General features: G+C 45.4%; 1 protein-coding gene across 5 annotated transcripts in view; it reads right to left on the bottom strand.

Moving 5' to 3' along the window:
- The window catches only part of LOC104599444 (uncharacterized), a 41466-nt gene extending 28917 nt beyond the window's left edge, over positions 1 to 12549 (bottom strand). For 2 of the 5 annotated variants that reach the window (XM_010261984.3, XM_010261987.3), the window contains exons 1-3: positions 12395 to 12549; positions 12111 to 12266; positions 11603 to 11913 (exon numbers count right to left, since the gene is read on the bottom strand). In XM_010261984.3, the coding sequence (XP_010260286.1) occupies positions 11603 to 11697 (95 nt within the window). In that variant the 5' untranslated portion in view covers positions 11698 to 11913; positions 12111 to 12266; positions 12395 to 12549. Of the gene's footprint in view, positions 1 to 11602; positions 11914 to 12110 lie in introns of all 5 variants that reach the window. The other 3 variants (XM_088886922.1, XM_088886923.1, XM_010261989.3) reach the window with 2 other exon arrangements.
- Between the last annotated feature and the right edge of the window lie 1677 nt (positions 12550 to 14226).

Below are 14226 nucleotides of genomic sequence, written 5' to 3'. Positions count from 1 at the left end.
AACCTACAAATCATGGTTCTTTAACCTGATATAATGTAAAATAAACCAAAAAGGTCTTTGAATAGGTTTCAGTCAACTCAAATAAGTCTTATTCTAGGATGGGTTTCAAAAAAAAAGCCCATTTAAAATTAAAAAAAATAAAAACAAAGTATAAGACTGGATCCCAGTCAAATTGATCCAATTTATATGAATCAAAGAAATTATAAGATTCACAAATCAATTTTCAGGATTCAAACAATAATAATAAGATCTTTCAGGGATAAAAAAAGATTTCAATCATAAGATTCAAATTGGAACCTTGGGGTCCACAATTTGAATCATGAACATTGGAATATTTTGGCAGCATTGTTTATAAGGCTTCAATATTCTTTTTTAGATCGGAATTCATACAGCTTCAATATTTAAAAGATGAAAAAAGAAAGAATTTATGCTGACATCGGACATAGAATCAAAGAGTTGGTAGTTGTTGCTATTCAGCCATCCAAGGACACTTTTTAATTTGTACCATCAAATTGCCTAAACTCACATTAATGACAGAAACCGATCATCAATATGTGTGTTCTGTGCTTGAGTGGATCACTCCGGAGGCAGGTAGATTAAATTTCAACTATCATGGCTGCAGTTTGGCTACTCTGGGTCAATCTGATGTGGGAGGTGTTTATAAGAGATCATAATGGCAATGTTTTGCTCAGCTTTTTTTATTAGCAAAAGGATTTTACTAATAATTTCAGAAAATTTAGTACAGTCATTAGGCAATCCACCAGCCCAAGTCAATGTTTTAGAAGCCGTGGGAGGTATACGCCTGGAGGCGCACTTCCAGGTGAGGCGCTCCCAAAACGCCCTAATGTCACGGGGGTAGTTCTACAGCAGAAGAAACCCGTGCGGCGTCCAGGCCAAGGTAGGCCAGAACAAGCCTTTCTGCGCTTAGAGGCTAGGAGTTGCCTGATGGGATGGCTCCACCAAAGTCAGTTGCACTGGATCATGACCTCAAGTCCAATGGCCAGGGCACTCTCCTGGCTTAGACCGGTCCATGGGAGGCGCCGCTTACGTGCTAAAGGGGGACAACCATAATGCAAGGCGACTGGGCACCGATGTGAAGGGTCTCCTGTATGCCGATGATGGCAAGCACCTGTGTGCCATGATGATAGGCAACCACTTGGGCCGGAACACACCCGTGCGCTAGAGGCAATGGGGTAGCTCACTCAGCTTGGGCAAGGGGCTGGCGTGGTGAAGGGTCATGCTTGAGCCAGGCCCGCATGCCAAGCCTCCCTTGAATGTCGACAGCACAGTGCCGGTCCAACACTATCCCCATGAGCATGTGTGCGCCCATGAGGAACCCTGGTAGCCATGCTAGCCGTTAACCAAGGCCGCCTCGCAAGGGGATGAAGGTCTAGGAGTGCCAAGGTTAGGCACCCAAGGAGGTCGACAACCCCTCCTCAAAGAGTACGTTAAGCTTTTGGTGGTCTGCCTGAAGATGACATCAGATCTCCCAAAAATCTTACAGGCAAAAATGACTATGATGTCCCTAACGTAAGCCTGCCAAGCGTAAGCAAGGCTAAGCCTGTGTTGAACCGTAACAGGCTCCCCCACTCAATTCATTGTCGTCCTCGACAATGACTCCTTCCGTGAATGGGCGTCTGTGTCCCGCGCCATCCACTTCTTCTGCCAGTTCCAGGGCCCGTCTGGCTAGCCCAGGTCTTGCCTATGTTGGTGTCCATTTATGGGAACGGAACCATTTCACCATGCCGGTGGTGAGATACCGCTCACCTCGGAAGCCCCTTCGAGGGTGGCTTAACCTCCTGAAACAGAAAATGGGGAGGAAGAAGAGAAGGGAAGGTAGGAAAAGAGGGATGCAGTGAAAGAGAAAAATAGGGGATATTCATTCATTCCTTCTTTAAAAGAGTAGGGCCTTATATATCTGGCCTACAGGTGTAATCATAGAGGGAATATCCTCTGATTGGCAGAATAACTAACTGATAACAAACTCTGGGAAATATCATGGAGGGAATATCTTCTGTCGACAGAATCACCCTCTCTGTGTGTAACTAATTCTAAGGCTCTGTTGCCTGTCCCTGAGGCTCTGTCGCCTATCCTTTCTGCTTCCTTGAGTACTGCTGATGGGTAGTGGCCTGCTCCACTCCCTGTGTTGGGTTAGGGGAAGATATTTGGGTCCCAACAATTCCTCCCTCCTTAGCATTGACCTTGCCCTCAAGGTCTAGGTTCGGGAACCTCTCATTCAGCCTGAGATAAGGTTCCCAAGTGGCGTCTTCTGGGGGCAGCCCGGCCCATTCTACCTTGGCTTCTGGTACAACCTACCCACCTCGTCGGACCCATCGAAAATCCACAATTTTGATGGGCTCTGTGTAAATGTCCCCTTCTTCAGTGAATTGGGGTAAGCTAGATGAGGTAGGAGTATGATTTCCCATAGCCTTCTTGAGAAGAGAGATGTGAAACACTAGATGAATCTTCGAGGTAGTAGGGAGGTCCAATCTGTAAGCAACAAGGCCCACTCTTTCCAGCACCTTGTAGGGCCCATAATACTTGGGAGCTAGCTTGTGCCAAGCCCGTCTTACCACTGAGACCTGGCGGTAAGGTTGGAGCTTAAGGTAGACAAAATCACCCACCTGAAGCTCTAATGGGCGGTGGTGAGAGTCATAGCTGATCTTCATTCGTTGTTGGGCCTTTGTCAAATTGGCCTTGAGCAGTCTAAGAATCTCGTCTCTTTCCAGTAGGCGAGTCTCTACTTCTGCCACCTTGGACGACCCATACTCATAGGGTAATATGGGAGGGGGTTCTCTGCCATATAGGGCCTTGAAAGGTGTCATCCCTGCAGCTGACTGATAAGTTGAGTTGTACCAGTATTCTGCCCACGGAAACCAGTGAGCCCATTGTCTAGGCTTCTCTCCTATGAAGCATCTAAGGTAGGCTTCTAAGCATTGATTAATGACTTCAGTCTGTCCATCAGTTTGCGGGTGATAGCTGGTGGATGGGTGTAGTCGGGTTCCTTGCAATCTGAAGTACTCCTTCCAAAATGAACTTAGGAAGGCAGGGTCATGGTCCGAGACAATGGATCTTGGTGTTCCATGCAGTTTCGCCACGTCCCGTATGAAAATGTCGGCCACCATCGCTGCAGTGTAAGGGTGAGGCAAAGCAGAGAAATGGCTATAATTGGTGAGGCGGTCAACCACTACCATGATGACCTCTTTTCCTGCAGAACGAGGGAGTCCTGTGATGAAATCCATGGAAGGCCCGCGGGTGACTGTGAGGAGTATTTCTGTTGTTGGCAAGTTGGGCATTCTGATACATAGTGCAACACATCCTTGTGCATTCCTACCCAATGGTAGTGGCTGCTGAGTCTTTTTAGGGTCCGTAGCACCCCTGAATGTCCTCCCAATGCGGAATCATGAAACAACCTTAGCAGTTCAGTTTTGTGGGTGGAATTTGGAGCAACCACAAACCTACCCTTGAAGAAAAGATCAAGCCCCACAATTTGGTAACCCGGAACCTGAGAAGGGTCACTTTTCCACCTTTCCCTGATGTCTTGCAGCTGTGGATTAGATCTGGCTTCTTGTCGTATAGCTTCAAATAAGGGAAAATTGGGCTGAGAGCAGGTTAGTTGGGTCAGCTCTTCTACCCGTGATAAGGCATCAGCTACTTTGTTGGCAGGCCTAGGTTTATACTCGATGTGGTAGTCAAATCCCATTAGTTTACTAAGCCATTTTTGCTGCTCCGGGGTGTGCACCCTTTGTTCTGCTATGTACTTCAAACTTCTTTGGTTTGTCCTGATGATAAATTGGCGTCCCAATAGGTATGCACGCCATTTTTGTACTGCCATTACCACGGCCATCATTTCCTTGACATAGGTGGACTGATTTTGGTGGGCTGCTGAGAGAGCTTTGCTGAAATAAGCAATGGGTTGCCCCTTCTGCATCAGAACGGCCACCACTCCGACACCCGATGCATCACACTATCTCAAAGGGTTGAGAGAAATCCGGAAGAGTGAGGACTGGAGGGCTAGAGACTGCTGTCTTTAAGTCTTCAAAGGCCCGTTGGGCATCATCAGCCCACCCAAACGAATCCTTCTTTAACAGGCGTGTTAGAGGGGCGGCCATAAGCCCATACCCCTTAATGAAGCGCCTATAATAACCGGTAAGCCCAAGAAAACCCCTGAGAGCCTTTACAGTGGTGGGCTTGGGCCAATTTTGGATGGCACCTATCTTTTCTGGGTCTGCCATGACCTGGCCTGCAGCAACCACATGGCCTAAGTACCGAATCTGTCTTTGTCCAAAGGAGCACTTTGCCAATTTGGCATGCAACTGGTGCTCTCTCAGAATTGTGAGGGTAAGTTTGAGATGTTTCATATGGGTGCCCCAATCCTTGCTGTAAACCAAGATGTCATCGAAAAATACCATAATAAATTGCCTTAAGAAAGGCCTGAAGATGTCATTCATGAGGGCCTGAAAGGTGGAGGGGGCGTTGGTAAGACCAAACGGCATAACCAGAAACTCATAGTGGCCATCGTGGGTCCTAAAGGCTGTCTTGTGGATATCAGCCTGGTGAACCCGGATCTGATGATACCCAGACCGCAGGTCCAGTTTGGAGAACACTTGTGCTTCCCCTAACTCGTCCAGCAGTTCGTCAATGAGAGGTATTGGGAACTTGTCCTTCACTATAATCTGGTTCAGGGCCCGGTAATCTACACAAAACCACCAACTACCATCTTTCTTCTTCACTAGGAGTACGGGGGATGAAAACGGGCTGGTGTTGGTCTGTATATGCCCCTTGTCCAGTAGCTCTTTTACTGCCTTCTCAATTTCTAGCTTTTGGAAATAAGGGTATCTATATGGCCTCACATTGGCTGGTTTGGATTCGGGTAAGAGGGGTATCTGATGGTCATGGGCCCGGGGTGGAGGTAACTGGTTCGGTTCCTTGAATATGTCACCAAACTGATCGAGGATCGATCTTAGGCTCTGGTGTTGGGCTTCAGTAGGTTGGTCACAGTCCTGATTGTTTAAAATCGGAATTGTGGGCCGAATGCCCAAATGCATAAACAAGGGCTGTCCAGTATCCTTGGAGGCCCGTATTATAGAGGCTAAGGTATCACCTCGGGGACTAGGGGGCCGCACCCCTTGCAAATGGCAGGTCTGTCCATTTTGGCAAAAATCCATTGTCATTCTGGCCCAATCACACAGTGCAGGACCTAGGCCACGTAACCAATGGATTCCCAAAATGATATCAGCCCCCAAGAATTCCAATGGGTGAAGATCTACCACGAAATTATGGCCCTGTACGAGGATCCTTTCCTTCTTACATACACCATCACATAACATCTGATTCCCATTAGCCACATGGATTGAAAAGAGAGGAGTGGGGTGTATAGTCATACCTAGTTGCTTTGCCAAACGGCAAGTGATGAAATTCAAAGTAGAGCCACTGTCAATCAAAACCATCACAGATCGGCCACCCAATCTTCCTTCTACTCACATGGACTGAAGAGGGTTGAGGCCCATGAGAGCGTGTAGAGAGATCTCGGCTCCAACCGATTCTGGTTCGCCTGATATCAGCTCACAGTCTTCGAGGTGCTCTGGTTCTGTCCCCTCTGGTTCTCCCTCTGTTTGAAGGAGAAATACTCACTGGACCCGGCACTTATGGCCCGGCCCAAACTTATCGTCACAGTTGTAACAGAGGCCCTTCTCACGTCGGGCTTGCATCTCAGCCCACGAGAGGCGCTTGAAAGGCACAGTGGGCTTGGGAAAAATGGGCTTCTGTGGATCCCCAACTTGTTTTTGGGGTTGTTGTTCGGCCCGCTGGAGAGCCCTCACATTCGGATAGGATGGCTTGCTAGTCCTGCGCATGCTATCAATCTTCTCTTCTTGCAAGCGAGCCATGCCCACCGCCGCCATGACTGTCGCTGGTCGAAGAGCTCTCACTTCCAGGCGGATGTCTTCTCTGAGACCTCCCACAAAACACCCAACCAAGGCCTTCTCCGGCCATCCGTGTACTCTGGTCGCCATTCTTTCGAACTCGAGCTGGTAGTCTGCTACTGTCCCCGTCTGTTTTAATCGAGTGAGAAGTTCGTCATAATCCACGAACGCCGTCGGCCCAAAACGGATGCACAAAGCTTCCGTGAACTCCGCCCAAGCTACCTGAGGATGGGTTTGTCGATACCACTGAAGCCAGAGAATAGCGTCTCCTTCAAGGTGAATGGAGGCGATGGCGATGCGCTGGTGTGCAAGGGTTTCATGGTACTCGAAGAATCTCTCTGCTCTGAAGATCCAAGGAATGGGATCTCCACCGGAATAGTTGGGAAAATTGATTTTAGTAACCTTTCCGACGGGGTAACCCCCAGTTCCCTGGCTTCCGGAAACAGAGGCGTCGGCCCCTGTTGGCTGACTGGTCTCGCCGGACTGTTGTTGGGAGGCGAGGTTAGAGATGACCACCTTGAGATCCCTGAGTTCATTCAGTACTTGGTGGAACCCAATCTCAAGTTGGTCAACTCTGTCTTCCATGGTAGAGGATCTTGTCTGCGGCATAGCTGGTCTACAACCTTGCTCTGATACCAACTTGGTGAGATACTGCTCACCTCGGAAGCCACTTCGAGGGTGGCTTAACCTCCTGAAACAGAAAATGGGGAGGAAGAAGAGAAGGGAAGGTAGGAAAAGAGGGATGCAGTGAAAGAGAAAAACAAGGGATATTCATTCATTCCTTCTTTAAAAGAGTAGGGCCTTATATATCCGGCCTACAGGTGTAATCATAGAGGGAATATCCTCTGATTGGCAGAATAACTAACTGATAACAAACTCTGGGAAATATCATGGAGGGAATATCTTCTGTCGACAGAATCACCCTCTCTGTGTGTAACTAATTCTGAAGCTCTGTTGCCTGTCCCTGAGGCTCTGTCGCCTGTCCTTTCTGCTTCCTTGAGTACTGCTGATGGGTAGTGGCCTGCTCCACTCCCTGTGTTGGGTTAGAGGAAGGTATTTGGGTCCCAACAGCCGGCATGCCTGGACTTCACCTCCCAGTGTTGAGGTTACTCAAACCGCGCAATGGCTATGCCGTTGAACTGTGAAAGAAGGGCCCTCGAAGAAATGTGTGTGGTGCTTCGCGAAGGTCCGCCCCATGTATCATCTTACCCCAAGGCTCAACCGTCTTCTTGGTAGCTTTTCAATGATGCTACCGAACACGCTGATAGGTCTACTCCTGTTGTTGGCGATGGATGCTGGGTGTACCCTTTAACCATGCTGGCCTGCGGTCTTCACCTCGCCCTGTGCGGGTTACTCAAACCTAGTCATGGCTTATGCTCTCACGGCCCTCGAAACTACGCTTCACCTCGCTGGTTCAGGCTACATGTTTGCTCCGAGGGGGCCCCAATGCTGCTGCCTCAAGGAGACCAGACCGCAATCTGTGCGAGTGGTGGCAACTTTTACCCATGATGTTGCCGAACATGCACTCGCCTTCTGATGAGCTTCTGCTGCTGCAAGTGTTCTGCCTGAAAACTGAGCATGTCCACCTGATACTTTGCCGGTGTAGGGCCTCCATGCTCCAACGGCTAGCGTAACCACATTCCTAACAAGGCCCACGGTCTACCCCCGCATGAGGACAACAACCAATGCGTCTGCACCCGCAAGGGAAGCTGTTTTAGGGTCATTGGAATGGGAACGCGAACATTGAATGGCCTCTTGCTAGGCCTAATAAGCAATCTGCTCGGATAGTGTACCCACATTCCTATCAAGGCTCACGCGTCTGCCCCCGCATGAGGACAACAACCAATGCGTCTGCCCCCGCAAGGGAAGCTGTTTTGGGGTCATTGGAATGGGGACACGAACTATGAAATGGCCTCTTGCCAGGCCTGATTTGAAATCTGCTCGATCCTGGGTGCAAGTGCCTAGGGACCGCACCCCACGAAATGCTGCTTGTCGTAATGACCGCTTCAACTGGCTCTAGGCTAATCTGCTGAAAACCAACTGCTACTGCAATTAGCCAACTTGCTCTGATACCAACTGTCACGGGGGTAGTTCTACAACGGAAGAAACCCGTGCGGCGTCCAGGCCAAGGTAGGCCAGGACAAGCCTTTCTGCGCTTAGAGGCTAGGAGTTGCCCGATGGGATGGCTCCACCAAAGCAGTAGCACTGGATCATGACCTCAAGTCCAATGGCCGGGGCACTCTCCTGGCTCAGACCGGTCCATGGGAGGCGCCGCTTACGTGTTAAAGGGGGACAACCATAATGCAAGGTGACTGTGCGCCGAAGAGGTGACTAGGCACCGATGTGAAGGGTCTCCTATATGTCGATGATGACAGGCACCTGTGTGCCATGATGATAGGCAACCGCTTGGGCCAGAACACACCCGTGCGCTAGAGGCAATGGAGTAGCTCACTCAGCTTGGGCAAGGGGCTGGCGTGGTGAAGGGTCATGCTTGAGCCAGGCCCGCATGCCAAGCCTCCCTTGAATGTCGGCAGCGCAGTGCCGGTCCAACATTGTCCCCATGAGCATGTGTGCGCCCATGAGGAACCCTGGTAGCCATGCTAGCCGTTAACCAGGGCCGCCCCGCAAGGGGATGAAGGTCTAGGAGTGCCAAGGTTAGGCACCCAAGGAGGTCGACCACCCCTCCTCAAAGAGTACGTTAAGCTTTTGGTGGTCTGCCTGAAGATGACATCAGATCTCCCAAAAATCTTACAGGTGAAAATGACGGTGATGTCCCTAACGTAAGCCTGCCAAGCGTAGGCAAGGCTAAGCCTGTGTTGAACCGTAACACTAAGGCGTATGCCAGAGGCACTAACACCTCTGAGCCATACACCTCAGGTGCAAGAGGCATATGCCTCATGCGCTTTTTTCATGAGGCGTGCTAGAGGCGTACGCCTCATACACATTTTATATAAAAAGACAAAAAAAAAGAAAAAAAGGAAAGAAAAGGAAAAGAAAGGGAAGGGAAAGAAAAAGAAAGAGAAGAAAAAAGAGAAAAGGAAAGAAAAGAAAAGGAAAGGAAAGGGAAGAAAAGATAAGGGGAAAGAAAGTGGTTTGCCCCCAGCTCCTTCCGCTTCGACAGGACCCCCCCCCCTTTCAACTAATGTTATGCATCTTTATTCTTCTTAATATAAAAGATTTTTATTAAAAATAAAGAAAAAATGAGATCCCCCCTTCCTCTTCATCCTCCTACCCTTCCTCCTCCTAACCACCCTCCTCTTAAGGAGGCTTATGCCTCTTGCGTTTTGAACTACGCCTCACGCCTCTAGGTAGTGGAACACCTTGCATCACGCCTCTAGGTAGTGGAACGCCTTGCATCACGCCTCTGCGTTTTAAAACATTGGCCCAAATTACATCGGATTACAACTTTGCCCAAAACAGAAGAGACCCATTAACTCCTTTTGCTAATACATCTGTTATCTCATTTGCAGTCCTTTTTTACCAACTTTTCAGAACCTGTGGGACAAGGCAACTCAGTGAGAGCAGATCTGTCGGCTCTGATTCAAGGCCTTGACCTCTTGAAAAGGAATGACTAGAAGAATATGGAGGTGGAAGGGGACTGTCAAACTGTTACTCTGGATGAAGAAGCAAAGAGAAATCCCATGGACCTTCAGAGCTTTGGTTAGAAAGGCTTGGATCCTTAGGAAAAGTTTAAACAAATTGCTCAACTGGGTTCCTAGGAGTGCCAATGCCTTGGCAGACTCTTTAGCAAGAGCTGGGGTTGTCAGAGGTCAGCTTGGTTCGTTGTCTTGGGTCAGGAATTAATTTGCAACTCTTCCTGTTGGTTTATTTGTTTTCGGTGTCTTGTTGCCTGTTTAACTCCTCCGGTGTGAGCTTGTCTTACATGCCAGTCTCAAGGAGGGTTACATCAGGTTGGCAGCTGGCACTAAAACTTTTGCCAAACCCTCATAAATATGGACCCTGATTTGCCTTTTTGTGTAAATAGAATGGATTGGCAAAACAGGATTCATGTAGCTCACCCCATATAGTTGGAATAAGGCACAGATGATTTCTTGTTGCCTGTTTGGGCAACTTGGTGGTGGTTCTTGCACTCCTTGATCTGCTTATGGTTAATGAAATTTCGGTTACTTGTCAAAAAAAAGCATTCAGTTCATTCAACAATTAAATCATCTATAAATCAAAAATACCAAAGCAGATACTAGTCACAATACCAAGGACTCAGACCTTTCCAATTGGGGTCCGGGTGTCTTCTGTGTAGAACGAAAGAAGTCCTCTCTAACTCACTCAGTATCCAGTAGGGGTTGTTAATCTGTAGGCTCTGTTTGTTTGCAATGCAAATCTGAACCAAATACAAATTTCGTACCTGATTCAGTTTTGCAGCTGTTTGTTTGCAATCATAATGCAATTTTTTGTACTTTTTATCTCATTTGCACTTATTAGTAGTGCAGTTTTGCATCTCAAAAACTAATGAAAAATTTCTACCACCTTCTTCCTACCTCAATTCTCTCTCATATTTAGTTGGGAGCACATCATCTTGCTTCCAACCTTACCCTCCTCCTACCTCCATTCTCTTCCAATATAAGGTGGGGACTATGTTATTTTATTTCTCACAAACAAATAAAGCAAAGTCAAATCTGAAGCAAAAGTAAATCAGAATGTACACTCTGACCATTTGCACTCCCATACACATTTACGCCAATGCAAAAGAAATTTGCACTGCAAACAAACTGAGCCATAATATCAAAGTGGAATCTGGTTAGTGGCTGATGAATCCTAATGACAAAGACCATTAATTTTGTTAATGTAGTCTGTTTCAATTATCCATTGACACCATAAATTATCTATGGTAAAAACGCATACTAGTCATGATGACATAGACACCAACAACAAATTTTATTGTTGAAGAAAATGCAGTAGGCTTAACGCATAACAGATCTGAAAGTTCAATACCATGGTGGATTGTGATCCCACAAAAGCAACGGATCACCAAAAACATGCTATTTATCTCATCCCTTCCAATAAAGAACTGCCTAAAATTGAATGTGTGGTTGTGCAAACCAAGATTTCCTGATAAAAGAAACTATTAAACGGCTTGTGATTTAAGCCCCATACATGACCATAGATCTTCTTAATTAAGAATCACCAAAAAAGCCATAAACCTACAAGGCTACAACTCTATATCCTTGAGAGAATCCTCCATATCTTTGATATGCTCCTTTATTAATTAGGAGCAGAAATCAGGCTGCCCTTATAGGTTCCTGATCTCTATCTCACCTCCTTGAAACCTAGTGCATGGAGGGAGTTGAGTCTTCTTATTTGTAGACTCGGAAATAATGTAGACACGAATTTTCATGTCAGTTGTCACCAACAACAGAAAAGTCATATCATAAGATTAAATTTGTCATTCAGTCCATTATTCAGGTTAGTTCCATCGGATTAACTTCCGTCTTTCATTATTATAGTCAGATCCCGCTTTCATACAGTAAAAGTTCACATTCAGTAAGGTTGCAGCAAAATCAGTTCTTAATTTGTAATGAATGAACGAAGTAGTAAAAAATCACATACACAGAGAAAAAATGGACACTCTTCAGAACCGTTATACACTGATATCCAGTATCAAAACATGGTACAGGAATTGAAGTATAAATTTACAATGTTTTTCGAGAATTACTACTTACCCCTTATAGACATCACCAAAGGATCCTTTCCCGATCAGCTCCACAGAAGTGAATCTGGATCCAAGTGTATCCACTATTGCCGCCGTATCATCCATATCAAGACACAAACGCTTTCCGTCCTTACCACTTTAAAGAAGCTAACGCACGAGAGAAAGCTCCAAATCCAAGGACACGAGAAATCCAGCTCAAATTTCTGCAGACCGTCAAGAATCTTCTAGGCCCTCGTCCTCATCACAACACAGCATCAACATTGCCTCCGACACCCCAGAACCAAACCGACCTAACTACAACTCAGCTCGAAAGACCGGACTCTGAAACAGCATTTGCAACACTAGGATCAATCAACCAATGGCTTGTTCCAGCAATTCGAAATTAAAAGAAACAAGTAAGGAAATGCAAAATGCATGCCTCACTTGGACTCGAAGAAAAGCATAGATTTTTAAATCATTAACTGATTAAATTAAAACTTTGGCGGGTAAAACATAACAGTGTTGAAACGACGCCTCACCAAATCTGGTTTACAAGGAGAAAGCGAAAGAAGCATCGGTATTACTCAAGCAACCGGGCCCTGAAGTTAGGGTTTTAGAGAGAGAAAAGAAGCTGAGATCGTTATGCATATTGAGCAGCCACGAAATTTTGAGTACGCAAATCAGTAGAAACTTGCCTGAAAAAGAAATGAAAACAAAGATTCGAGAATTAAAGCAAGTTAGTGTTGCTGCTGTTGTTTGTGCTCTCGTGGTGGATTTATTGCAGCAGAGAGAGAGGCAATCTAGAAGATGTCAAACAAGAGACCTGGCAGTCAAGCACTAGCAGGCAGCAGCCATGGATCTCTTTGCCAGTTTGCTTCCACTTCGGCGTCGCATCAAAGAGACTTTTGGTTTTGGCGTTCAGAATTTCGAGTCGAGTAGTTCTTCTCTCTCTCTCTCTCTCTGGGCTGGGCTGGAATTATTGATCAACGGAGGGGAATATTTATGTGCCGGATGGGAGGATGGCAATTTGCATCAGGCATGGTCCCACATCTAATCGTTTAGCATCGGTTCCGAATCTTCCGATAAGAGAGCTGAACGTTGAAAAATCTGACGGACAGTCGTTCGATAATTGCGGCCCCCACTAGAAACCCGTCTGCTACGTACTGTTTGGTTCGATTTCACAAGTGAAAATTGAAAACAGCTACTGAACCGAATAAAGCTTATAGATATAGTTATACTTATTTCAATGCCATTGCCAATTTGCCAGCTACACACTTGATGGAAAGAATGGAAAGCTCAGGGGAGCACATGAGAGAAATTCCATCCGCTTCGTGTTTGTTGCAAGTCTATTTGTATTTATTAGTTGCACGCAATGTGAATGGAAGCAATTTCCATTTTTCAAAACTGCAATTCTGTGTTTACATGTAAAATGGTTATAAAAATATAACCACTTCCTAAAAGCAATTTCCATTAGGCCTATTGTTTTTACCAAAAAAAAGAATAACATGGAAACTTATGGCTATAAATGTCTTAATATGGACTTCATTATTTTTAGAATGAAAAATGGATCCACGGTACAAGGTAATTTGTAGCATGAAAAATAATTGTGCCTCATCTGCTTATTTTCATTTTTTTTTATTAGACGTATTCAAAAGTTATTCCCATTGTTGATATGAAAATAATTCTTTTTTTCTTTTTTTCTTTTTTTTTGGGTGGGTGGGGGGTGAGGGGGGACACAATTGATTTGTGGCAACATTTTCTCATTTTGGTCATTTTTATCCATTTTTAATTTGTCGAAGAATGAAGGTTGAACCAAACATGGCTTTGACTTCTCTGTATTCATGGCTACAATTAATGTGACCTTGGACAGAAATTATCATTCTTACATTACATAGTACCTATATATATATTCATCAACCATCGAGGCTTGCTTTTTTAAACTCAATCAAACAACAAGGGTTAGGAATTTAAAAAAAAAAAAAAAAAAAAAGGTATGGAAAAGGGATTCATTTTAGTTACTTATGCCAATACTACTTATTTTCCTTTCTTTTTGTTAATTTTGAAAAAGAATGCTAATTTTACTACCTTAAGAAGGATCAGAGATTTATTTTCACCATCACTCTTACATGTGAAAAGACACAAATGCGCTTGATAATGCACACATGTAAAAAATCAATGAAAATAGATTTAATTATACTTTTTGTGAGAGCATGGTCGCATTCCTCAGTATGCAATTTTTTACAAAATCATTAATATTCCATTGGTTTACAAGCAATTAAACTATATACACATAGGGGGGGTGCAAGTTGGGCGGGCCCAACTCGAGCCCAAACCAGTCCAGCCTGAAATTTTACATGGGTTGGGTTTGGATTTTTTTTATTCTCAGGTTGGATTCGGGCCCAAGAAGTCTAGTTTTTTTATTTTTCGGGCCAGGCCTGGGCCTAACCCTTAGGTAGCTCGAACCCAGCTAGAGTCCAACTCAATTATACATATTCATACATGCATACATACATGCGTGTGTGTAAATCTTGCATACATTATATATTTACATATGTATACACAAATATTTGTATGTATATACATCTGTATACATATTTACCTATTTACATATATGTATAATTTTAGAGTGGGTTCGTTAACCAACCCGAGCTTGGC

Source organism: Nelumbo nucifera, chromosome 1, assembly GCF_055504915.1.
Source record: "Nelumbo nucifera cultivar China Antique chromosome 1, China Antique-T2T, whole genome shotgun sequence".
Classification (NCBI taxonomy): Eukaryota; Viridiplantae; Streptophyta; class Magnoliopsida; order Proteales; family Nelumbonaceae; genus Nelumbo; species Nelumbo nucifera.
The sequence above is the reverse complement of the archived record's forward strand: the minus strand, read 5'-3'. Positions and strand labels throughout refer to the sequence as shown.